Raw genomic sequence first — 27268 nt, 5'->3', positions numbered from 1 at the left:
GATTAAGATTTGTGTTCCTTTCTTTCCATTATCTTCCCTTTCTTACTGGCTTTTATTTATTTACCTTTGTTCCTCAATTATGCAATGGCTGTTACATTGTCTTTTGTAAAACAATATTCTTCAGTCTGTTAATCTTGAATGAGTATTTGAAGTAATACAGACAATGGATGAGGAGTACTTAATACCCGAGTACATTTTTTCTTTTTCTCCTCTAACATTTACCAAAATCATCTTGAATTTTCTGCTGCCTTTTTGTTAGAGCCTTTCAAGGTGATTACATCTGAAGCACTACTTCAGATCATGGCAATGCTAACAGCCATTGTAGTTTTGTCAGGTAATTGAAGGAGTGTTTTAACTGTTTTCTGGAAGGCCCCTCCTGAGTGGGGTTATGTACTAGCCTACAGCTACTCAGATTTCTACAGTACCTTCTGTTTTTCGAGAGCCTGTGCTAGCTGTATTTTGGGCCTTTGCTCTTCCCTTCATTCATCAGAGAGTAACTGGTGCCTTCTGCATGTCTCTGAATCTTCAGTAGTGAACAGGTTTAGCCATGTGGTTTGGGAGAACAGTTTTGAAAGCAGCTGTGCAAAGATGTGCTGAAAAAGACTCTAAATATCTAGGTAATATTAAATAAGTTTTGCTTCAATAAACTAAGTTGGGAGTTTGTGACCATTATCGTACTTCCTAGTGCATGCAACTTGTGTTTAAGCAATAGAGACAGTACTAACCATTGACTCGTGAAGTTACCTGATTCAGTTAAATAATGTCAAACAAAACCATTTGCTATAGCTTTTCCCAGAACTCTGTTTAGAATGAATCTTCTCTACATTTTAGTTTTGATCGTGTGCTTCAGTCGGTGAAACCGTATGTGAACGGAGCTGATGAGTTGTCTCGTACCTTCACGGAAATGAAAGGACAACTATACATGCATGCTGGAACTTTGCTACTGAAAATGGCCCAACACAATGAGGCACAGTGGAGAGCTGTGTGTGAACTAGCAGCATTGTGTTATCTGATAAGTTTCCAAGTAAGTAATTTTTCAGTTTGACTTTAGTTGATGCAGTTCTTGAAATGTTCTTTCTGTACATGTGCTGAACTCTTGTATTCCTGAGATAAACTAGTGTTTGTGTGCCTAAGGAAAGACTCCGTGCTCACTCACCAAACCCTGCTCTTTCACAATTCTTTAAAAGGTTTCAAATTACATGAATAGAATAAAAGTGTATCTTTCAGGTTACTCTGACAAGGGAAACAGTTATTCTTAAAGGCTAGTGAGTTTATTTCCTACAGTATATTGCCGTTTCTGTAATACATCTGGACGCATGTGTTAAGTGTTAGGCTTATTGCTATAGGAAGGAAGGAGAGAACTGAATAGTTCCAATATACTTGTTGATGTAGAAAGCACAACTAACAAATCCAGCTTAATTCTTTGCCTTATGAAGTAAAATTAATTGTCCTTTTTATGCCACTCTTTGCATTCCAGGTATTACTTGCTCTTGTGTGCACTTAATGTTACTTGCAATAGCTATAACTGCCCCCTTGTGGTTTCGTGTGTTTTGGGTGGGTTCTCCATCCCCTCCCCCAGCCCTCAGGATGTGTGACATAATACCTTCAAAATGAATTATGTATTTTTTTTCTGTATTTTTCTAGTGCTAAAAAAAAGGCATGTTTCCTAATTCTTAAGACTAATTTAAATGATACACTCTTACTGTGAAAAAGCTGTAATAATTCTCTCCTTACTTCACCAGGTTCCTAAACCAAAGTCAAAACTAATAAAGGGGGATCAAACTGGACAAGATGTGCTAGAAATGTCGTCCTGTGATCGAAAAAGCCAGTCTGGTAATAAAAATACCTACTTAATTTGATTTTAGTGTTATGGATAGTTACTTTAAGAGCTGAGTGGTTTGTTAAAGAACACATTTGTTATCTTGAAATGTAGTGTTAGCATTTCAATATGTGATAAAACCTGGGTTCTGACTACATATGTAAAACAAAACCTAGTTTGATCCTGACACCTAAAGGTTTTTTCCTCCTCTTTAGCATGCTAGTAGGGTGCATTCTCTGTTCAAGTGGGTTTTTTTCCCCTCCTTTTTGTCTCTCCAGCACACTAAGATGGAATTTAACTTTTATGGTCTCTTAATCTACTGGAAATGTCTTCTGCCTGCTGATACTATTTTGTGAGCATTGTTAGCCCCAAGAGGAAAAGAAAATATTACTGTTTCCCTGTCCTCCCATCCTTTTACTCGTTCATCAGCTTTGCTCTTTTTTTGCTGCTAAGTATAGACAGTTTTTCAGTCTACAAAATCTTGCAAGGCCTAGGTGAAAACAAATTAACCTGGTAGACATAAAGTTGAATTGCTTCAGAATCGATTTTGATAAGATAGATTTTATATTTGTATTACAGCTACTTATCTTAAGGACAGTTGTGATACCCCTAGAATAGTAACAATGAGAAGATGGCTTTGTTTTCCCAAAGAACTGGATTTACGGATGCCTTGGGATTGTTGTCACTAAAAGCTTGGAAAGCCTATGTGCTGAAACACTGACCTAATTACAGGGAGAGGGTAACTAAGAATCTGTAGGTTTCATAAGGGGAAATCCTGATTCCCACCCAGCCTTTGGTGACAAGAACAGTCCACTGTATGAAATATTACTTTCCTTATATTTCCTGCTTTATTTATGTGAAGTTATTTTTATTTTCTAGGTCATATGCTGCTGAACTTAAGCCATGGCAAGCAAGACTTCTTTAAAGAGATTGTGGAATCTTTTGCAAACAAGAGTGGTTCATTTACATTGTTTGATAGCCTGTTTGAGAGCGGAGCTTCTAGAGAGAGATCTTTTATTGGCACGGATGACATTGGAAATGTCAGTACACAAGCACCAGTGCAAGTGGAACTTAATAAATATGATATAGGTAAGAGGTGTTACTTTCTGAAACTCAATACAACTTTTTGTACCAGAAGCTCATCTACAAATACTTCATACTGCAGCAAAAGACAAATAACCTGGAATAGCTGTCCAAAGTTGCCTTGATGTCCTAGGCAAGACTTGAACTTTATTGCAAAGTAAAGAAGTGCTTCTTGAATAATTCCTTAAAGATTTTGGAGATGTAAATAGGTTTGTTAAAAGGACTGAATATGGTGGGGATGGAAGTGAAAGGAAATCAGAGAATCACCCTCTCAGAAACTTAAGGGGTTGATGTCTTGAGCACTTATATGAACTGTATACTTGATATGTTTGTCTAATTTGAAGTTTGTAATCTTTCATAAGTAAAAGTTAGAATCTTGATGCTCCTTGGTCTGCAAAGTATCTTTGGCTGCTGTGACGGAGTGAAATGTGAAACGTGAAACCCAGCTTTGATCAGATAGAGCTTGTGCTGGCTTGTAGGAAGTTGACACCTGCATCCAACTTTGTTTTTGCACAGGTGCTGTTCGGATGCACAATGGCAGTCTCCAGCACCTTGTGTGGCTTGGCTTGCAGTGGAACTCTATGTCAGTCTTACCCCCAATGCGCAAATGGTTAAAACAGCTTTTTCACTTGCCCCAAGAAACACTGAGGCTTGAGACAGATGCTCCTGAATCCATTTGCCTCTTGGACCTTGAAGTAAGTAAACTTTCCAAGTTCTTAAATGGACTATACAATTTCAATTTTTTGGTATTTAATACCTTTTATTTATGTTTACAAAAACAGGTATTTCTACTTGGGGTGATATTCACTAGCAACTTACAATTACAAGAGAGGTTTAATTCTCACTACAGCGCACATCAGCCTCAATTCTTACCATTGCCAGTGTGCAAACAGCTCTATACGGAAAAGCAAAGATCCTGGTGGGATGCTGTTCGTACTCTTATTCAGAGAAAAACAACGTAAGGCTTTTTCAGTTCAGAAGTATTTGACCAAGACTTTAGGCAGCTTCTGCTACAGCAGCTTGGACTGGTCCCAATTCATTATTGTAAAATTAAATTTATTTTTTGATGTATTTTGGACATTGAAGCTTTGTTGTAGTAGGGACTTGATACACTTGAAAGATTTGTAAAAATGGAATTTTCATTTTTAACAATGCATTAATAAACTAAACTCTAAAGAAGCAGGTTAGGACTAAAACTGCAGGCTATATTCATCAAGCAAATGGCATGTGAACAGATTAAAAATAGAGAATACTAATCAAGGAATGTTTCTTCTGATATTCAGACCAGGAACAGCAGCAAAACTGAGACTTATTGTACAGCATGGAATAAGTACTCTGCGAGCACTGGAGAAGCATGGCCTTCAACCTGCCTTAATTATACACTGGGCAAAAAGCCTACAAAAAACAGTAAGCTGAGATTATTTTTAAAGATGTAGAAGCCAAAGTGTTTATTTTCTCTTTTATTTTCCAAACGATAAACAGACAGAGAGGGGAGAAAAAATAAATCAGATGGGGTTGTATTATTGAGAACTGCTGTTTATTTTGTCAGGTGAATTAGTTGCTCCAGTTGTGCTATGAAGTACTGTGTCTTAAAATGAAGGGTTGTTTATGTGTATGTTGCTTTACATAGCTCTTCAGATAAACCCCCTGAGCTTTATCTCAAGTGTCAGAAAAGCACTTCTGGAACTTTTCAAGAAAACAGGAGAAGGATATCTATGAATAATATTTTTACTTGAATTTGTTGAAATAACATATGGGCTTCTATTTTCTTTTCTTCACCAGGGCATTAGCCTTAACTCCTTCTATGACCAGAAGGAATACATTGGACGAAGTGTCTACTACTGGAAGAAAGTTTTGCCTATGCTGGGAACTATCAAAAAGAAGAGGAGTATTCCTGAACCTACTGATCCTCTCTTTAAACACTTCCATAGTGTAGACATTCAGGTACAGATTGATTAAGCCAAGGTTGAAGTAAGAGAGTATCTACGTCAGAAACCTACATAGTTCGGGGATTTTTCTCTACATTGTACAACTCGTAGTTATTACTATAAAACTGTTAATTATGAGATTGGGTAGTATCAATGTCTGATAAAGGGGGGAAATCTCTTCTTATAACTTTATTCTTACCTTTAAAGCTGTGCATATGATAGGAAGGCACTGAACACCCTTAGTACCAACTTTATTTAAAAAGCATTTTCTCTGTATTATAGGAAGAAGGTAATAATGGATGTTATTCCATTTTTAGGTATGACTTGTCTTTCACTTTCTTTGTAGGTCTTTCAAGTTGCAGCATATGAAGAAGAGGCACGTATAGCATTTGCACTGTTAGATGCAGTTGATGGCAAGACTGATGATGCTTTATTAGCATTTGAAGCTATTAAGAATGTGGTTTCATACTGGAATCTTGCTGTGGTAAGTTTATAAATTGCATTACCCCAAAATGCTTTGCTTTATTCCATTGCCTTCTGGCTGCATTCTGTTCCTCAGATCTTTCAAAGAAAGGCAGAAGAGATTGAAAGTGATGCCATGCTGCCAGAAGAACAAGAAGAACGCCAAACCTGTCTCCTTAAAAGCAAGCATTATCTAATGAAGATCATTGAGGAAAGCTCCTCAGATATGTCAGTAACTGAGAAAGTAAGTAATTCTTGCTTTAAAAACTTCTCTCAAGAGAGGCAGTGGCCTTAGCTACTGTTTCAGAGTAAAACTGCATTTATGTTAGGTTTTTTAGACTAGGCTTTGCATTAAGGCATGTTAAACTTATTTCTTTACTCGAGACAAATAACCTGCTTAACACCAGTGGGTTGGATAAACTCTGGGTAGCTTCTGTAACCTAGATCATGCAATATTCTGACTATTCTGTGAAAGCTTTAGTGTAAACAAATAGCTTTGTCCACTATCTTTCTATAGAGGCTGATAGTTTGAAAACAGAATTAATGTTTGTGTGAATTGTTTTCTTACATTAATCTTAACAGCTTTAGAGCTTTGCTGAAAAAACAGCATTTATATAATGAAAGCCTTGTGAGTTGTTCAGATGGAATTCTGAATGTAATCTTATTCTGAGGGAGGATTGCAGTTATGACTCATGTTTCAATTAACTTTCTAGTTGCCGGTGTCTATTGAAACTGTGAGGGAAATGCTAGATACAGTGATCCAGGAACTTGGCGAGAATGGTGAAGAGGGAAGTCCTGCCTTCAAAAATGGTCTATCACAAGCTGTAGATTCAGAGATGAAACATTCCACTTCATCACCAACTAAGTTCTCTCTTTCACCAACTAAGAGCTACAAGGTATATTAACCAGCTATTATTTTAGGGAATTTTTATGTTTGAATAAAAATTCACAAGATTCAATTAACTTGTTTTTCTAGTTTTCTCCTAAAACTCCTCCTCAGTGGGCAGAAGATCACAGATCTATACTTCAAATGATCTGTCAGCAAGTGGAAGCTTTAAAGGTAAGCAATTTTGTCACCATATTCAGTGAAGAACAGTTGGCTTTTTAGTTACAGTAAGGACTTTGTGATAATAGCATGGGCTACCTTTAAAGTTCCTAGACTACTACTTAAATCAGTGGAATTATCTTCTGCAAACTTCTGCCGAAATTGAGTGCAACAGTAAATCTTTTTGCTTAAAACCTCTTTATTTGGGACTTGGGGCAGCTGTGCAGAGGCAACCATTCAAAGGACTGTATGCAGAAAGAGTTCTCCTTTCATCAGCTTGGTTCTCATCCACTTGGCTTTTTTTTTTTTTTAATGCTGGCTTTAGAACACAATTTTAGTACTTTGTTACTGCATGAGCAGATCTTGGATGATTCTGCCAGGTGCCTCTTTATATTCTTCCCTGCTGCCCCCCCGTGTTCCTCCCTACCCCCCTCCCCCCCAGCCTGAACATGCTTTTAAATAGCAGAAGGGTAGGGATCATTCCCTATGTTTTCTTCTACTTCTGATCACACTGCCTTGACAGAATGAAATGCAAGAAATGAAACTGAATAATTCCAATTCAAGTGCACCATCTCATCGGTGGCCTGCTGAAAGCTATGGAACAGATACAATGTCAGAGGGTTATCAGAGAGCACAAAATCTTCATGAAGCTCCATTAACAGGTAAATTGCTGCTGAGTTTTTATCTAAACACTTAGCTAAACCAAGTAAGACTTCTGAAAATATTGCAGAAATGTGTTAATGATTCACAATTAAAAACAGATTGCTGGGGAGAGTCCATTCAAAACAACAACAAGAAATAAAATATAAACTATTTCCCTGCTGTTTCTTTTTAGTTGCTACCACTGGCCCATCTGTTTACTACAGCCAGTCACCTGCCTATAACTCTCAGTATCTTCTCAGAACTGCCGCAACCAATGTAACACCAACAAAGGTAAGAACAAATCTGTCCACTTATGCTATTTCCAATGATGAACTGAAAATTATTGCTTTTGGTTCTGTATGGAGTTGGATATAATTGCTGTTCCTTATATAGTGTTTGGTAAACTTGGACTGCTAGGGATACACTGATAATTTCTCCTTGACTAATTTTTGGGATGTGGGGTTTGGGAGGAAAAGCCAGCAAAATATGTCTGTAACATTTTAGTACATGTCCCCTACACGGTACCTCTGAGAACATTTATATATATATTTTTTTTTTTCTCAAAGTAGTATGGCAAAAGAGAATGGGGCTTTAAAGGCTTTTTAAATAGAAAAACAACCCACTCATCTTGTGCCCCTTTTTCAATGCTTCTTTTCAGATGCCTTTCAAGATTTAAACTAAGTTGAAATTAGTTTAGATTTCAACTCATATAACAGTATGCCCTGCTTTTAGGAGTGCATGTTATGTTACGTGGATTTTAACACAGTTACCGTAACAAGCAAAGCAATTGTTTTCTGCTTTTTTTTTCCTTTAGGCTCCTGTCTATGGTATGAACCGACTTACACCCCAGCAACACATATATGCCTATCAACAACCAATGCATACACCACCTCTACAAAACACTTCTGCTTGTATGTTTTCCCAAGAAATATATGGCACACCTTTGCGTTTGGATTCTTCCACTACTGGACTCATTTCTCCTCGTGCAGGTGATGATTACTACAATTACAGTGTTCCACAGGCAAGCACAAATCCACCATTACCTCAGCCAGGCTATTTCACAAAGCCTTCAGTTGCGCCGCTGACTTTAAAGCCTGCAGAATCAAAAGTGTTAGAATTTTCGAAATCTAAATTTGGACAGCCAGGAACAGCAGAAGGATCAAAACCATCTCTGCCAACACCCGCACAGTCAAGTCAGCCAACAACTTTTAAATTCAACACTAACTTCAAGTCTAATGATGGAGACTTTACCTTTTCTTCTCTTCAAGTTGCAGCGCAGCCTCCTAATGCACCTTTTAATAGCCGTGAAAGCCTCTTGGGTCTTCTGGCGTCTGATAAACCATTACAGGATGATAGATACATTGAACAAAAACCAGTTAATGATCACACAAATAGTCAAAGAAATGTCTTCAGTTTTGGCAATAAAAATATTCCAGCCATCTCTTTTAGAGAGAGCATGGGACAAAATGCACACAAAAGCATGGGGTTTGAGAAGAGCGATGTGTTTAGCGTCCAAGAACCAAGCAAGCCTGTATTTACGACTTCAAGTTCAGATTTGGCCAATAGAAGTCATGAAACAGAGGGAGGAAGCACCCATGGTGGAGATGAGGATGATGATGGTCCTCATTTTGATCCTGTGGTGCCACTCCCTGACAAGATTGAAGTAAAGACAGGTGAGGAAGATGAAGAAGAATTCTTCTGCAACAGAGCCAAGCTCTTCCGTTTTGATGCAGAATCTAAAGAATGGAAAGAAAGGGGTGTTGGAAATGTCAAAATACTGCAACATAAAGTATCTGGCAAATTTCGTCTCTTAATGAGACGGGACCAAGTATTGAAAATCTGTGCAAATCACTACATAAATACTGATATGAAATTAACTCCAAATGCTGGATCAGATAAGTCATTTGTATGGCATGCTTTAGATTATGCAGATGAGTTGCCAAAACCAGAACAGCTTGCAATTAGATTTAAAACACCAGAGGAAGCAATGCTTTTCAAAAGTAAGTTTGAGGAGTCACAGAATATTTTAAAAACCTTGGGATCAAATGTTGACACATCTGTGACTCAGAGTAGTGGGACTGCAAGAGAAACAACAAATCAGGACATCAAGGAGCCTTGCAGATCCATTTCTGGGACCCTGAACTTTGGCTTGCAGTTCCCAAAAGATGGAGTGAGCAGTGAATCTGATAGCAAAGGCAACCTTACAGCTACATCAACTGTGTCTGGCCCTACCACTTTTTCATTTGGAAAGGAAGCCCTGCGAACCTATTCTTGTGATGGGTTTGGGCAGCATCTCTTGAAGAAGGATCAATGGGAGTGTAAAGTGTGTTTAGTTCCAAATGAAGCAACTGCAAAGAATTGTGTATCGTGTCAAAGTCCAAATCCAGATACGTGGGAAAAACATGACACCCCATTAACTGAATCTGCTGCAAGTTTCAAAGCCAGTGGCAACACTGTGCAGGACAAATTTGGATCTGCTTTTGCTAAAAAGGAAGGTCAATGGGACTGCAGTGTCTGTTTAGTAAGAAACGAACCCACTGCCTCTAAGTGTGTTGCCTGTGAGAATCCAAACAAAAATAATACAGCAGTATCTAGTCAACAAACTTCCTTTAAATTTGGCCAAGCAGTTGCTCCAAAGGCTATTCCAAATGACTTGGGAACTGCATTTTCTAAAAAAGAAGGTCAGTGGGACTCCTCTGTATGCCTAGTCCAAAATGAACCGGAAGATGTGAACTGTCATTCTTGTCAGAATCCTAACTTACAAAGTCAACCAAATGTGCCTGTACCGACTGTTCAGGCATCCCCTGCTCCCAGATTTGGTTCCACTGCTGATGCAAGTAAGCCACAGAAAAATGGATTTGAAGGGCTTTTCACTAAAAAGGAAGGGCAGTGGGATTGTACTACTTGTCTTGTGAGGAATGAAGGTTCTTCACTAGCCTGTGTAGCCTGCCAAGCACCAAATCCATTTGATAACGCTGCTGGTGATGCTTCATCAACTCCTCCTTCTGGCTTGAAAAGTAAATTATCAGAATCTCTTGGAGGGCAGTCGGGAACAGGCTTTAAGTGTGATTTCTTAGAAAAGGGCTTTAAGTTTGGTCATACTGAGCAAGGCAAGGCACCATCATTTACATTTCAGATTCCTTCTGATACTGAAGCTAAGTCCGCAAAAGGATTTAGCTTTTCAATGCCAGTGCCTCCAGGCGGATTTAAATTTGGGATACAGGAGTCTAATAAAAATACCACAAAGAAAGATGAGCCATCCAAAGAGTGTACAACTGGCTTCCTAAAAAGCACTGATGAAAAAGACAAAAAGGACCTGCCTTCAGATAGTGGAATTACATTCCAGTTTCAAGAAACAGCAACCAAGGAGAAAAGTGACTTTGTTTTTGGGCAAAATAGCAGCACTTTTACTTTTGCGGAGCTTGCAAAAAGTACTCCCAGGGAAAGCTTTCAGTTTGGCAAAAAAGATCCTAACTTCAAAGGCTTTTCAGGTGCAGGTGAAAAGCTGTTTTCTTCGCAGGTTTCTAAAATGGATCACAAAGCAAACACATCTGCTGACCTTGGTGAGAAGGATGATGATGTGTATAAGACAGAGGACAGTGATGATATACACTTTGAACCTATAGTTCAGATGCCTGAAAAAGTAGAACCATTTACAGGAGAGGAAGATGAGAAAGTGTTATACTCCCAAAGAGTAAAGCTGTTCAGGTTTGATCCAGAAACAAGCCAGTGGAAAGAACGTGGGGTAGGCAACCTGAAGATTCTTAAAAATGAAGTTAATGGCAAAGTAAGAATATTAATGCGGCGTGAGCAGGTACTGAAGGTGTGTGCGAATCACTGGATAACAACAACAATGAACTTGAAACAGCTGTCTGGCTCAGATAAAGCATGGATGTGGATGGCCAATGACTTCTCTGATGGTGATGCGAAGTTGGAACATCTGGCAGCAAAATTCAAGACACCAGAGCAGGCTCAGGAGTTCAAACAGAAGTTTGAAGAATGTCAGAGGCTACTACTAGATATACCCCTGCAGACGCCTCATAAACTTGTTGATACAGGTAGGACAGCTCAACTTATACAGAAAGCAGAAGAAATGAAGTGTGGCTTAAAAGATCTCAAAACATTTCTGACAGATGACAAAACTAAACTGTCAGAAGAGGAAAATGTAAACTCTGTTTGTGCCAGCAGTACTTCTGATCTGATTATAAAGCCACATGCTGAAAGTACTGGGCCTACTCTGGAATGGGATAATTATGACTTGCGTGAAGAAGCATTGGATGATAGTGTAAGTAGTTCTGTATATGCTTCACCTCTTGCAAGTAGCCCTGTAAGGAAAAATCTGTTTAGATTTGGAGAGTCTACCACAGGCTTTAGTTTCAGCTTTAAATCTGCCTTGAGCCCATCCAAATCACCCGCAAAGCAGAACCAGAGTAGAACATCAGTAGGCACAGATGAAGATTCTGATGTTACTCAAGAAGAGGAGAGAGATGGGCAGTACTTTGAACCTGTGGTACCTCTGCCTGACCTTGTGGAAGTGAGCAGTGGTGAGGAAAATGAGCAAGTTATCTTCAGCCATAGAGCTAAGCTCTACAGATATGATAAAGATGCTAATCAGTGGAAAGAGAGAGGTATTGGGGATATCAAGATATTACAGAACTACGACAACAAACAAGTGCGTATAGTAATGAGAAGGGACCAGGTACTAAAACTCTGTGCCAATCACAGAATAACACCAGATATGAATATGCAACAAATGAAAGGATCCGATAGGGCATGGGTATGGACCGCATGTGACTTTGCAGATGGGGAAAGGAAAGTAGAACTTCTAGCTGTGCGATTCAAGCTGCAAAATGTTGCAGATTCATTTAAGCAAATTTTTGATGAAGCCAAGCATGCCCAAGAAAGAGACACACTGATAACACCTCTTTCTTCTCGTGCTACTACACCAAAGGAATCTCCGTGTGGTAAAAATGCTGTAGCTGTACTAGAAGAAACTACCAGAGAAAGAACTGACCTCAGCCATGGTGATGATACTTGTGATGGAACTGTAGAGGTTGCAGAGGTGTCAAGCACTTCTGAAACACCAACAAAAACAGTTGTTTCTCCTCCGAAGTTTGTATTTGGGTCTGAATCTGTTAAGAGCATTTTCAGTAATGAAAAGTCAAAGACATTCACGTTTGGAAATACTTCAGCTACTGGTTCTCTCTTTGGCTTCAGCTTTAATCCTCCAAGAAGGAGTGAAGACCATATTCCAGTGTCTCAGAACACAGCACAGAAAGAACTGGAAGTCTCTGCACCACCAAAAAGCTCTAGTGCTCCTCAGAAGCATCTAGACAGCAAGGTAGACAACTTGCCTACTTCAAGACAAGATGGACCCTCTAACTTCTCATTTAGAGTTCTGGATAAAGGTGAGTGTCTATTGAACTAGTAACTTATTCAACTACACAACTTATTAAGCAGCCATCTCTCTGCTATTCATTACTCTCTTGTCTCAATAACATGTAGTTTCTTTCAGTTGTAATGTGGGTACCCACATCTTCACAAGTTCAAGAGTTTCAAGTAAAAGAATTAATTTTAAGTCATAATAATTTTCATATAAAAATGAAAGTGTACGATGCAAGGTAAAGTTTTGTTGATTACTGAGAAAGGAGGAGCTGTAACTCTGAAATGTTGTACCTGAATCTCAGGCTTAAGTGTTTAAAGAAGGAGCTGTGGATTCACTTTGTGAGACTTAAATAGGTATTTGGATTTGTAGTGTATGTACTTGGGCCTTTGCTCTGAATGAGAAGTGTGAGAACAGCAAATGCATGCTTCAGCTAAAGTTTCTAAAATTTGAATTATCCTCATGATTGAACAGGTGGGTGTTGTAAAACTGCTCCCTGTACATTTTTTTAAAGTCTTAGTTATTGATCTCTGCAATTTTGGGTGTGTAGCTTAAATAACACCAGATGTTAGCCTCTTTCCTTAGCCTGAAAAGAGATCATGTGATTGCATCCTCAGTTATACAGTTTCTGACACTGTCTGAAAAAGATGAGCTTGCAGAAGTTGTGGCTGCAACACGACCACTGTAATGTGCTGAAGTGTCTTTGTAAGAAAAATATTTACTAGCATTTTAATTGTAGAGTACTCTTTGAAGGTTTCACGTGCTGCTTCCCATCAGTGCAAAACTGATCAATCAGATGATAGTTTTTAATTTGCATACTGGTCTCAGAATTATGAAGACATACCGTCTGTTTATTAAGTAAAGTATGATAAATAAAGGGATGTGGGGAAGATGATAGCTGCGGGTGTATTCACATAGGTTGGATAAGGCTGTGTAGAATTAACAGATGGAATTTCCTACTGTGAAATATGACTATGGAATGCTTCCAGAATATAGATAAGTCTGTTTTACCCTTTTAAAATTACAGGTAAACACTTATATCCAAACAATTTATTTTTTTAGGCTTTAATTTTAGCCTTTTTAAATCTAATCCAATGGCCTTTTGGACAAGCACATCTTCCTTGCAACCTGATAGTAAAGGTATTTACGTACTGCACTGAATGTGTGATAAGAACACTTTAGCAGGCATGGACAGTAACCCAACTGTGGCAAAGCAGTTGGCTCAGTAATCCTTGTAATTAACATGCATGCTGAAGAAGAGTACTTAAAATTGTGTGTCTGACTACTGTATTTGTCCTGTGGGAGAATGTCTCTAGCCCTTAGTATGTTAATATGAGCTAGCACAATGGATGGCCCTGTTTAAGCTTTTGGCTTCTGTTTGCCTTATTTTCTGAGAGTATCTGCCTTGCACTTCTGTGTCACGGTTTTACTGAACATGCACACTGGATCTCTAAAATTCCCCTTTTCTAAAGAAATTAAATTATCCTGTTACTTTTAGAGAATACTTCTTGGTGTCTGAGGTCTTTCCACTTCAGTGAAATATGCCTGAAGATCTTGCAGGTTATCTAGTAAAAAGCTTGAGTGTATTTAGTGTATCTGATGGAAATGTTTACTTCAGTTTCCCAGTTAATAATGTTAACTACTGCACTTCTAAAAACCAGGAGTGCACAGAAATGAGGCATCTCCTGAGCTATTGTTTATCTATATATACTTCATGTAAATATGAAGTCCACCTTAGCTGATCATAAAGCTTTTGCTGAGTTAACCACTTTGTTTACATTCAGAACCTGTAACCAAAACTCTTACAGCTTATAGTATGATTATATGTCATTATAAGATGTTACTAACAGTGCTGCTTGTATGCTTGCTGTAAGCATCCTCAACTTACATAGTTAACAGCATTTTAATTTTAAAAAGTAAATTTTTATTCTAGTCTGCACAAGACAGTGTTGTAGTTAGTGTCTTACATTGCTTAAAAATCTCAATGTCACTCCAAGCACCATTTTCCGAAAACTGTATTTCTAGAGAAGCTGTTCTCATTTAAATGCTGAACTCCTGTTCTGTATATATGATCTAAAGTCAACTGTTCTGTGTGTTTTAGGCATCCCTGTGCATGGAGTTTATTAACAATTCAGTTTTATTTTCATCATTTGATGTCCATAATGTGAAGTGATTAAGCATTCTGCGCCAATGCATACATGCCAGAACTTATGCTACCTCAAATAGGTCCTGTTTTTTATTAGGGGTGTGTGAGGGCTGGGGTCTATGTGCTTATTTAAGAAAAACAACCAAAAAAGATATTACTTTCTGGTACTTCGGACTGTTCTTCACTTCTGCTTTTCTAATAACTAGTATATTATTATATACTTAATGATTTATTTACAGTTGATAATTCTCTTCAGTGTAGCTTTTTGTTTGCTTTGTTTTGAGCTCTGACTTAATAGCAAATGACTTTGAGAAGTCCTTTCTAAATTAGGCTTTCAAGCCTACTCAATGCAAATACAAGCTGAGGCTTTCTCATGGGGAACGTCTTTCAGGGAGCTTCTGAGTTGTGCTAGAACAACATTCAGAAGAAATTTAACCACATAGTAGTTCTGCAACTCCATGCAAAAGTACTTAAGTTTTCCTCAGGTCAGGTCATGAGCTTTTTATAAGTGCTTTACAAGTTTGAATCAAATTTCTGTCAGTTGCATGTTAGTGTATCAGTTAATGCATTAAGGTTTAAACTGGTGCTTTTCTCTTATATCCAGAAGATAGCCACTGATATGTGCATGAGGGAGGAAAAAAAAAAATCAGTATTGTGACTAGATATTTAGGCCTACCTGGTGTCAATATGAGTTGAAACAAAAGCAAAATACAATATACTAGTGAAAAGAACGGTATTGTTCTTTCTTTTGTTCCTTCCATATGCTAGCAATGTTTTGTGTGGTTTGTTTCCCTGAAGTAGAAAGTTCTATTATCACAAAACTAGCAGTCTTTTAAGTCTTGTACATATGCGTAGCTCTTTGTTTTTATGGCTGCCTGTGAAGATATATTTCAGCTGTTTGCAGCATTTTTGAATAAGAAAAGTTTACTTTCTTGTAGGGAGAGTGAGTAGAAACTGATTCAGGTGAACCAGTGAACGTCTTGTCAGTCTTAATATTCTGAGGGCAGATACAAGTTGTAATCTTAATCTTTGTTGTTGAACCCTTTTGTCACTTTGAGTGGATGTTTGGAGCACTAGAATCTTAGTCTTTCTAGATCAGCTGCATGGAGAACTTTACCTCTGGATTAATCTGAAGTGACTTTTGAATTTATTTCTCTTATTTAGCTAATTTGTACAAAGACTACTGAAAGAGACTGCATGATAATTCTTTGAGAATGCTGTCTGTCAAATATGATGGACTATATCCTCTGTTGCCAGGGTCTTCTAGTTAGCTTTATACTTTAGATTAAAGGAAGCTCACACTTTTTCCATCTACCTGACTGAGTTTGGAAGATTTTTTTTTTGTTGAAGATAATTTTTTTTTAAAATTGTTTAATCCTAAAGAAAGCTGTCTTTTGCTGTAACCTTTAATGACTCCAAGACTAAATATTCCACAATTAAACTTGGTGCAAACTTAGTCCAATTGAGACACTTCCTTAAGAAATCTGAGTGAATAAAACAGATGCTAACATGCAGGATACCTGCATATCTTCGTAACATGGTGCAAGATGTAGGCCTAATTCTTAAATCAGCTATAGCTAATGAGTTTTTTGCATAAGACTGAGAAGATGTATGAAAACTTCTATAGCCTGCTGTCATTATATGAACTTAGAAATTTGCTATTCAATCATCTTATCCCACATTGACTTTATACAGACTAGAAAGAGCTATTGAGGTCTAAAAAAAGTGAGCAAAAAGGATTAGTCTCCAAGACTCTGTTGGTAATGGATTTGAGCTATACTCTGGTATATAAATGCCTGAAATTATTAACTTGTAATTAAAAGGAGTCAATTGGCCCAAAGGTTGGGGAGGGAAGACTTCAAAAAAAGACTTAAATTGAAACTAGTACTTTGGATTTTGCTTTTACTCTGTTATTCTTAATCTACTGGAAGATAACTAGTGGGAAATCTACTTTTAAAAAGCAGATTTATTTTAGTGTGCCAGCTGTGTTAGAGGATCAAGGGGCATGTCTATATAAACATTACACTTCTGTCCTTTCTCATCTTGCAATGATGAATATCAAATTGCATGAGCAGGAAAACTGGTGTTCCTCAGGAACTCAGTAGTAATCTGGTTCATAGATGAAGATTTAGGTTTCCACTGACTACATTGTGCCACAGATTTAGCAAATACAGTCTAATGAAAAGAACAATGAGCTTTTGAGAGCACTGTTCAAATTCTGCTGACTAGTTTTAACTCAAACCCAGGGAACATTTGAACAAACAGGTTGACTTACTAAAGAAATCAAATTGTTCTTAGAAATAGCCGATGCGTGGGCATTGGTGTGCTTATGGGATAATTTTTATAAATAGTTAACAAATTTGTCACACCTTTACCACCAACTTCTCCCTCTCAAAACAACACTAAAACCCCAACCAAACAATACATGATGCCTGAACTGATACATCCTTCCTTTGCTTCCACTCTCTGATAATAAACTCAAATCTTTGTTTCCAAAGCTGCTTATAGCCAGATGTTTTTCTGCAGTTTGCTCTACGCTAGGCTTTCAGCTTTAACCTTTGATTATGCAGTGTTTTTTCAATACAAGTGAAATGGAAAATTTAATGTTCAAGGAGAGAGGAGAAAAAGCTATATAATAAAATCGGTAGTGGTATTTGTCGCTGGAAAAGCTAATTAAATAGGCTGAAGGCAGTATTTTTGTTGTTCACCAAGGTGGAACTAAAAATTACTTTTGTAACAATAAAATTTTCAGCAACAGCTATGAAGGTAAATTGAGTTTAGCTAATAAAAAGCTAATATTTCCCATAGGTAATCTGTAATAAGTTATAGAAAAATATTAAACAGCAACTGAATAGAACTTAAAAGCACTTTTAAGCAATGCAGTAGGACATGTTGCTATAGACAACTTTTTTTTTCAGGCCTGAAGTTTGCCTCTCTACCTCTAGATAACACCTGCATTTGTTTGACATGAGGACTTAAATAATCCTTGTAACAGTATAAAGACACAGGCTTATTTCTGTTCTGAGAACTGAATTCCAAATGCAATAGAACAGGATGTAGTTGGGCATGCAGGTTAGAATTTCTGAAGTTTTAACAGGATGCTCTGTCCTAGCATCCTGTAACTTTGATTTTTGTGAATTTGTTGTGGATCAGCAGAAAATGTTTAGCCTCCAAATGTATAAATCAGTTCTGTAATAGTGGCAATGTGGTTTTAATGTTATTCCCTGTTCTGAAATTATTCAGTTTTAATGGTTTGTTCAATTTCTGTGAAAAGCTGAGAAGACAACATCAGAAGATGATCTTCTATCTGATGAGGTTATAATAGTTTACGAGTTAACACCTACCCCTGAACAGAGAGCTCTCGCTGGCTTTCTCAAGCTACCTTCAACATTCTTCTGTTACAAGAATAAGCCTGGATATGTGAGCGACGAGGATGATGGTAAGGAGTGACAAAGTTGATCTTTCTGTTGCCTTTCTGTGGGGAAAGGGTGTAATACACTCCACTGGTGCAGCCCCACCTTGAGCACTGTGTGCACTTTTGGGTGCATCAATATAAGAAGGACATGAAACTTGTTAGAATGTGTCCAGAGAAGAGTGACCAAGATGGTCAAGGCATTGAGGGGCAAGACTTACAAGGAGCAGCTGAGGTCACTTGGTTTGTTCAGCTTGCAGAAGAGAAGGCTGAGGGGTGACCTCATCACAGTCTACACCTTCCTTCGGGGGTCAGCAGAGGGAGAGATGCTGATCTCTCTGGTGACCAGCAATACGATATGAGGCAATGGAATGAAGCTGTGTCAGGGGACGTTCAAATTGGACACTAGGAAAAGGTTCTTTACAGGGAGGATGGCTGGTCCCCGGAACAGGCTCTGCAGGGAAGTGTCACGGTACCAAGCTTCTCAGAGTTCAGGGTAAATCTGCGCAACACTTAGTCATGTGGTTTAGATAGTCCTGTGAGGAGCAGGGAGCTGGACTCAATGATCCTTACGTGGGTCCCTTTCAACTTGAGATATTTTGCGATTCTGTGAATACTATCAGAACTGTTAGACACTAAAATGTTTTTGTTTGGATTGATGGGAAATAATCCTGTCATCTTTATGGTCAAAGATGTACACTCAGGTCTTCAAGACAGAATAGTACAATGGAGCCCCAGGGATGACTAAAGGCAATTTGTATTGGTATCTTCTGGGTGTTGACACTCATATTTCCAATGCAATGTAAGACTAAATAATCAGATGTTTGAGCCTAGTCTCATTTGAGCAAGAAGCTTACTTCTGTAACTTTTTAGAGACATACAAGGCAGCCTTTATCAAAAAGGAACATGCTCAGGTTTCCTAAATGCTTGACTAATGGCTTATTTTTCTTCTACAGCAAATTCCTAACACTAAAACTGTAAATATTTTATATCAAATCTTACTGCATGCAACTGAATTACTCTTAATTTTTCAGCAGCAAATATGTTATATGGAAGTTCTGAAGTATTGTATTCAACAGAACATGGGAGAAGACAAGTCCCCTACTACAAATATCTGAGCTTGCTATAAATAAAAGATCTTCAGTCTTCCTTACAATTTCTGTTTAGTGGTACTCTTAATAAAATCACTGAGTAAGAAATGTGCTTCCTGAAAACAAAACCTGTGCCAAGCATCTGTAACAATCCAGGCTGAAAAAAGTGTCAATTGCATGCCAAAGGACCTGTATGCAAAACAGGAAGTGAAAGCTTACTTGCTGACCTGTAGAACTCTTAAAACATAAGTAAGAATTAGGCATGCTTGCTAGGCTTGTGAGTCGGAAGGGCCTAGCACATTTCTCTGTACTTGGAGGATGCCTGAGAACTTAACACTTGTTTCTTGTATTTAAGATGAAGACTATGAAACAGCTGTTAAGAAACTTAATGGAAGACTGTATCCCAGTGATTCAGAAGATAAAAAGAAGTTGGAAGGTCCTGTAAAAGGTATGTCTTAAAACACAGTACTTAAAATTTCTTATATACTGAAGCATAAGCTCTAAATCTGAAAGACGCTTGGGCACTGAAATTAACGTTTCCTGAGATAGTTTTTAGAAGCACTGATGCTGGGAGTAGAAAAGCTGCATCTCAAAATACAGCTTTAATCTCAGTATGTTGAACTATTAAAGTGGTACCTGAATGAGAAATGTACATTTCACGTTGCCTCTAAACAAGAACATCAAAGTGTCTTCCTACCTTGAGCTGCTCCTTTTTCTGAATATGAAGAATTCAGCTTGGCATGATACTGTAGAAGACAAAACTTGCCCGCATCTGTGAATACTTGCTGTTTCTGCAGATAGTAAATTTAAATTAAGCTTATGAGTTAATATTGTTCAATTAAAAAAAGGTGTTTGGTCTTTATACAGCTGTAGAAGATTGAATTTGCTGCTTGTGTTTATGTCTACTTTGACTGTGACTCAGACTTCAGTGCTGCGTAACTGAAAATCTGGGTAGATACTTCTAGAAGTGAAGTTTGGGGGGTTTTTGAGGATATGGGCTAGAAAGAGGTGGTATACATTGAGCCATTTGAAATATGAGCAGATGTTGAAGGAAGCTAGTGGTAGAGTGCAAGATTGAACTCTTCATCATTTCATGGAAATTCCCTGATAGCAATAGAAAACCAAGTATGATGAACTTCCAATTGTAGTCACCCTGAGTAATGTTAAGTTAGTCGTCACTTCTACTGCTTAAACAGTAATGCTATTTGAAAAACTCTTGAAGTCTTACTTCAAGTCGCTCTGGCTATCATGAGGTTATTTTATAATGTAGGTGCCAAAAAACTATTTTGTTATTTAGCTGCCTTCACAGCTCTTTTCCACTAATATTTATTCTTTGCAGTAGGCATCACAGGAAAAAGTGAATTCGACAGTGAAAGAGAATGTGTTACTGCTTGCGAAAATAATTCAGCTCCTGAGGAGAAGGCTAAAGCACAAACTCTGCAAGTCCCTTCTACATCTGTCTGTGGTGTCAGCAGTGATACTGAGAATGACAGTCCAGAAGACATTCAGAGAGAAGTTAAAATTCAAGAAATTAAAGTAAGAACTAAATCTTTAAAATTTTTGTCATTAAACTTGTACAATTACTTCATATATGTGTGAGACTTTACACAGTTTTCACCTTGTGAGAACTAAAACATCCAGTGGTGAAAAACCATTTGACCCTTTTGTGGCTGTGCCTCAATTCTTTGCCACAGAAGCTTAGATCTGAATTTCTTTTCCCAAGGAAAGGAGGTACAGCTGTTCTCATCAAGTACAGAATGCTTTGGCTAGTAAATTACTCCTAATGTGTGTATATAAGGACTAACTGATTTCAGAAAGTAATAGTATTTTTTTGAAAGGATACTACTTCAAAGATACTTCAGTCTCTAGTCAAGATAATGTCCAGTGTGTTAAGTGTAATGAAGAACTTCAGAAAGCTTACAACAATTTTTCCTGGTGTTCTTTTTTTCTAAAATGACTATTAGTCGCTGGAGGAGGTGGTTTGAATACTAGGCTCTTCTAGCTTATTTGCTTATTACTTTACTTTTTTTATTAATCTCAGGAGAATGAAGTTACAAGCTCAACTGACTTAGTCTGTACCAGTAAGGAAGAAGTCCCTACTCCATCAGCTGGTGAGGTGACAGTATTTGTCCAGTCACCTACCAACAATGAAGAACCAGATTCCACCACGGAAACTGTTAATGTATCACAGACTCTATCAGGAGCTGATGACAAACCTGTAGACTTGTCAACTAAGAAAAGTGATTCAGAGTGTTCAGAGGCAACACAAGGTAAAGTCAGGGGTATGTTCTGGTTTTTTGTAGGAACTTAAATATGCTTCTCTGTAGATTAGTTTCTCTAATGTAGCTGCTGCCTTGCAGAGTAGTAGTACCAATACTGAATTAGAAGCACAAGTACCAATCTAGTAAAAATGTGACTGGGGATTAAAATAGTTATATGCATCAAATTCTGGTATGTTCAAATGGCACTACTACAGAGCAATGCTAGTATCTGTTGTATAATTCATGTACTCTGTCTCATTAGTTTACTGTTAAATACTGTATGAATATTAGAGCTCTGTGGATCTTCACAGAAGTAGCATGCTGAAACTATCTCGCACAGTCTTGAGTCCTCTTTAAAACCATAATAAATGACTGTCATTATGACAGGTGGCATGCAAACTAAAAATCTATTGTAAAGGAAAAATACCATAGAGACTGCTCCAGTTTGTTTTTGTGACTACGTAACATTAAACACATCTTCTTTAAGAAAGGCAGAGAAAAACCTTTGACTTTCCCCTCTTATTTGATAGGAGACACAGTCATCTCATTTGGTTTCGGCAACACTGCAGGCTTGTCATTTGCAGATCTGGCTTCCAAAAACTCTGGAGAATTTGCTTTTGGCTCAAAAGGTGAGTTAAACTAGTCTGAGACAGACACTTAGCTGGACTTCGGCTTCATAGACTATACCTTTTGTGCACAACAGTTTTTTGCAAGTTTTTGTCCAGAAGAAAAAACTACACAAAGTTAAAAATGTAAATATTTTAATTATAGATAAAAATTTCAAATGGGCGAATACAGGAGCAGCTGTGTTTGGAGAGACAACCCGTAAAACAGATGAAGATGAAGGTGGTAGTGATGATGAGGTGGTACATAGTGATGACATACACTTTGAGCCAATTGTGTCCTTACCAGAGGTAAGGGGACTTCTGGAATATAAAACAACATTAAGATAAGCATGCTGCTAACAAAGCAAGTTTTTTTTTAAAAAATGCTTTGCTTGACTAACTGTGCTTTCTGTGTCATGTGCTTTGTTCTGTATTTCTTGCACTGCCTATGTAGAAACCTGCTGTTTTAAATCCTACTACAGCTTATCACTGGGGAAGTGTCTGGTGCATCAGTTAACGTCTTCAAAGTTTATTATATTACACCATGACTGAGTGTTGATCAGAATGCAGATTTGTACACACAACTTGTAAAAGCCAAAACTGAGTCATTATAGCACAGCTGAAAACCAAGGTGGGGAACTGAATAACTGTTAGTGCTAATACAGCTCAGCTGTGGCTTTGTATCAATGACTTGTAGATTCAGTTTTGTTAAAGCCATGCTAACTTAATTTTTACTCTAAGCTAGGCACGAGATTTCTAGAATCACTGAGTAATAAAGATGTAGTACAATTAACCTCACTTGAAGGCTTGGGAACAAACTTTGTTAGTTTGAAAATAAATTGTTTTTTCAAGAAGTAGGAGAACCTTCAGCTTTGAGGGTAGCCTGATGACTTAGTGAGGCTTCACACTGTTCATGCCTTGATTTGGTATTTAGCCTTAGTATGCCTAATAATCATTTCCCACTTTTCTGATGTTATAGCCATATCATCTGCCTTTCTTATAAATAATATAATTTAATTAGAGATTGGTATAATTATTAAGACAAATAGAGCACAAATAAACAGTATGCAGTGTCCTTTAATTTGAACAGCAAATCTGATGTGGTTGAAGACATGTTACGAACTATCTTCTTCAAAATTTTATATGCCTTTGCTCATCTAACACCCACCAAACCCATATGCAGCATGGCAAAGTAGTATTGCACTGCTACAATAATCTCAAAACAGCATAATTTCTTGGGCTCTTGAATTCTGAAAAGGTGAGGCATTTTACTCATTTTGGTGTGTGATGAATATGGTGTTGGAGAAAGGAACACATGGAACATTTTTTCATTGTAATATGTTAGAATTGTCATGAGTGTATGTAATACTAGTTAATATCATTGATGACAGCAGCTCTCTGGGAAATCACAGGTACTCCACTGTGCTGTTTTTTAGGTGGAGGTAAAATCTGGAGAAGAAGATGAAGAAATCCTCTTCAAGGAGAGAGCAAAACTTTACAGATGGGACAGAGATGCTACTCAGTGGAAGGAGCGTGGTGTCGGGGAGATAAAGATCCTCTTCCATACACAGAAGAAATGCTATAGAGTCCTAATGAGAAGGGACCAAGTTCTTAAAGTCTGTGCAAACCATGTCATCACCAAAGAAATGAACTTGGTGCCCTCTGATACATCAAGCAATGCTTTAATTTGGACAGCCACAGATTATGCTGGTGAGTTTTGTGGGTGGTTTTTGTTTTTTCTAGGTGGTCTGTAATTTCTGTGGCTTTATTTTTCCTTGGAGATTATATAAGATGAAAGCCATTCATTTCTGACTATACTGAATAGAACTAAAGAAACCTGTTCTTGGATTTATTTTCAGATGGTGAAGTAAAAGTAGAACAACTTGCAGTCAGATTTAAAAGCCAAGAAATGGCTAATTCTTTCAAGAGGAAGTTTGAAGAATGCCAGCAAAGCTTGTCAGAACTACAGAAGGGACACTTATCTCTGGCAGCAGGACTGTCAAAGGATACCAACCCTGTTGTGTATTTTGAAGTTTCTGCTGATGATGAACCTTTAGGACACATAACCATGGAGCTGTTCTCAAATATAGTCCCTCGAACTGCTGAAAATTTCAGGGCCCTGTGCACAGGAGAGAAAGGGTTTGGATTCAAGAACTCTAGCTTTCACAGAATAGTCACTGACTTTGTGTGTCAGGTAAGCATAACGGAAAGACTCTTGAGAGAATGACGTGCATCTTGACTAACAATGGCACTTCAAAAAATCACTGGTACAGGATAGCATGTTCTTGTTGTTAGAATGAATCCAGTGCTTTTTTCTACAAGGAGATGAGAAATGGTGCAAGCATCACATGCTGCTCTAAGCCAAATGCTTTTTATTTGCCAGCTGCCTGATGCTTTAGTGTTACCTAGTGTTGCCATGTTAGTGGGGAACTAAAAATGGAGATGGAGATCTCCTCTTACAGTGGACAAGGGGGCTGTTGCTGAACAGGAACACCAAGGAAAGTAGGAGTTCCCAAAACTACCATTCAGCATTGCATTCTCTCTCTGCAGAGGGGAACTTCTGTATGCTCGCCTGCTAAGAACACTTACTTTCCAGGCTTCTCTTACATTGTAAAGTGCACTTTGTATTTCAGATCATGTGCATGCTAAAACTGATGTTGCAAGTATTTTAGATGCTCAAGTTTCAATCTAAGAAGTCATCTAGATCTCATTATCGTGCAGTGGCCTGTTCTTAAAATACACTTTTCACCGAGAGTATCGGCCTGCAGAGCATCGGAACTCCCATGTAGACAGTATTGGTTTTAAAACTCTGTGTGCATTTGGTAGCACTAGCAAGTTCTTTATAAATGCTTAGGAGATTGATCATGGCTCAGATAGACTTTTCCTTTCCTAAAACTCTCAATAAATCAGTGAGTTTTAGTGACTTGTAACAGGCAGAATGAACGAACTTCCTTATGCACTACACTAATGTTCCTGCATGTCGCTGCATCCCTGAAGAGGAGACAGAACCTTCTACAAACTCAGCAGTAGACAGTAATATATGAATAGCTTGTCACCAGAATAAAAATTATCCAATTTCTTGATTAGGTATTACCTGTTTCTGAAGTATGCCCTTTATGGCTCTTTTGTTAAAACTCGGTGCCTTTCAGATAAGGAAAGCAACTTTTCTCGTTTAGGGTTTAAGCTTGTTTTGGGGTATTCCACATCCTATAAGGAATAGACTTCCTTGAAACAGTTAACTGCAGTATTATGTACCCTGACAAAAAGTGAGTTTTTATCACTTGAAATTAGTATATTCTAAGTTTGCTCTGCTTTGCCTAAACTTTCTTCAGATACAGTGAGAAACTTTTCAATGAGAATTAAGGCTTTCCTTAAAAGATATGATAACCTATACTGTCACCTTTATGGGTATGGTCAAATAATCAGGACTCAGAAGCTTGCTGCCTTGCAGAAAGAGAAAAGACACTGCTTGCTAGCAGTAGCTGCTCTCCTAAACAAGCAGTAATGTGGCAAAAGCTGCTGCCTGCATAGAAGCAAAAAATTACTGCTCATTGGTACCTTAATCTTTTTCACATGATCAGTTCTGTGCCTGCAGGGACTAAGCAAGGACAGGCCTCCAGTGAGATAATGCAAATCCCAGCTATTGGGGCTGAGTGATGCAGGAAACAGGCAGTGGGAAAGACACCTAGAGGGGTGCTCACCATGTGCAGCAGGAGGGTAGAATAAGCAAGAGAAGCTTTCCACTGTTGCTTCTGTTACGATGAACAAAGCTGCTGAAGCTGGGGTACTTTAGATCTAAGTAAATATGGTACTTGTGAAAACTAAAAATGAGTTTTTCCAAAGCAAAGGCTTTACTGTTGAAAGGGAATACAATTGGGCTGTTGGTTTATGTTTTGGGACTTGTAAGTTAATGCTGTGTCCCTTTTTTTTTTCTTAAGGGAGGTGATATAACTAACCATGATGGTACAGGTGGACGGTCAATTTATGGAGCAGCATTTGAAGATGAGAATTTTGAAGTGAAACACAGTGGTCCTGGATTGTTGTCAATGGCAAATAAGGGCAGGGATACGAATAATTCTCAGTTCTTCATAACACTCAAAAAAGCAGAACACTTGGACTTCAAGCATGTGGTATTTGGATTTGTGAAAGATGGAATGGACATTGTGAAAAAGATTGAATCCTTTGGTTCTCCTAAAGGGCTAGTAAATGGAAGAGTTGTCATTACAGACTGTGGGCAGATATAGAATTATTGCTTTGAGTATACAGATGTTCTAGCAGTATAAATCAGTATTTAGATGTTATTGACTAATTATTTCATCTTCTTAAAATGGACACTTCTGATGTATAAATGTAAAATTACAGCTTATAGTTGGTTTTTTATGTGCTCTAATTGATTTTTTTTGCATGTTAAAAGTTCAGACACTGGCATATTTCAGGTGTATTTGTGTTATCCTGACATATTTGTATTAAATGTCAAATTTTAAAAATTAAATCTTAGTCTTGTTAAAATAAATGTCTTGTCTTTGCTCTGGTTTGTTTACACAAAAAAACCCCAACCTTGCATAATTTGGCTTCCTGCTCTCATAAATCTCTATTTTGTGTATGCAAATTATAGGAGCTAATTGCTGGTCAGTAAACTGAAGGCCTTTGAAACTTACCATTTTGATGTGCAGAAAGCAAGCTGAGGCAGCTAGCAGGTTGTGCTAGCTGGTTTGTGCTGTCTGAAGTCTCTGAGTAGCACTGCAGTATTCAAAAGCTAGAGGATAGTTCTTAAATGTTCTGATTTTTTGCTAAAGCATGCTAATTTTTTTTTTTTTTGTACACAGTGATTCTAAACTACTCAGTTTAGTAAAAACTATCTCCTTGATGTTGGGATGTTACCTGAAATGCTGTAGTATAATCTGCTGCTAGTGCTGTCTTCTCATTATGTTCATTAGCTTAATCTGCTATGGCAGACTTCTCTGACCTCACTGCACACCTGAATTACTGTAGCTCACATATTGCAGGGTTGTTTCCAAACTTTGTCTCTCCATAGTGAATATGCATGAATAAATGTAGGGTTTTTTAAACTTTTCCTCTAAGCTCCGTGCTGGCCTTAAAAAGGGTTTTCTTTCAAGATAGCCAGTTTGGCATTATGATCTGTAAATTGGAATTATGTAACTGATGTATTCTGCCTTAAGTTATTTTTGCTGTTTTTTTTTAAAAAAAAAGGTAAACTTTCGATTCCATGTGTATTAATTATACATGTAACCACTACCGGTTTTATACTATTATTGTTTTATTTTATATCTTCGCCGTCCACGGTACGACAGTCGGTTGATGGATGGATCACTGGGGTAACGTGCCCCTGCGCCAGCCCCAGGCCGGCGGGGTGAGGCTGCGGCCTGGGTT

At 37.9% G+C, this 27268-nt stretch overlaps 1 protein-coding gene across 1 annotated transcript in view; it reads left to right on the top strand.

Moving 5' to 3' along the window:
• Positions 1–26390, top strand: part of RANBP2 (RAN binding protein 2) — a 30810-nt gene extending 4420 nt beyond the window's left edge. The window contains exons 6-28 of the mRNA XM_010075364.1: positions 832–1024; positions 1743–1833; positions 2699–2908; positions 3419–3597; positions 3685–3860; positions 4186–4309; positions 4685–4846; positions 5177–5314; positions 5390–5536; positions 6006–6188; positions 6269–6352; positions 6861–6999; positions 7173–7270; positions 7794–12387; positions 17783–17947; positions 19367–19459; positions 20354–20547; positions 21053–21281; positions 21803–21901; positions 22044–22186; positions 23314–23587; positions 23737–24071; positions 25816–26390. Of these exons, the coding sequence (XP_010073666.1) occupies positions 832–1024; positions 1743–1833; positions 2699–2908; positions 3419–3597; positions 3685–3860; positions 4186–4309; positions 4685–4846; positions 5177–5314; positions 5390–5536; positions 6006–6188; positions 6269–6352; positions 6861–6999; positions 7173–7270; positions 7794–12387; positions 17783–17947; positions 19367–19459; positions 20354–20547; positions 21053–21281; positions 21803–21901; positions 22044–22186; positions 23314–23587; positions 23737–24071; positions 25816–26121 (8356 nt within the window). The 3' untranslated portion in view covers positions 26122–26390. The remainder of the gene's footprint in view (positions 1–831; positions 1025–1742; positions 1834–2698; positions 2909–3418; positions 3598–3684; positions 3861–4185; positions 4310–4684; positions 4847–5176; positions 5315–5389; positions 5537–6005; positions 6189–6268; positions 6353–6860; positions 7000–7172; positions 7271–7793; positions 12388–17782; positions 17948–19366; positions 19460–20353; positions 20548–21052; positions 21282–21802; positions 21902–22043; positions 22187–23313; positions 23588–23736; positions 24072–25815) is intronic.
• The last annotated feature ends 878 nt before the right edge of the window (positions 26391–27268 follow it).

Source organism: Pterocles gutturalis, unplaced genomic scaffold (assembly GCF_000699245.1).
Source record: "Pterocles gutturalis isolate BGI_N339 unplaced genomic scaffold, ASM69924v1 scaffold21502, whole genome shotgun sequence".
Classification (NCBI taxonomy): Eukaryota; Metazoa; Chordata; class Aves; order Pterocliformes; family Pteroclidae; genus Pterocles; species Pterocles gutturalis.
Note: the sequence above shows the minus strand (reverse complement) of the source record. Positions and strands in the feature narration are given on the sequence as shown.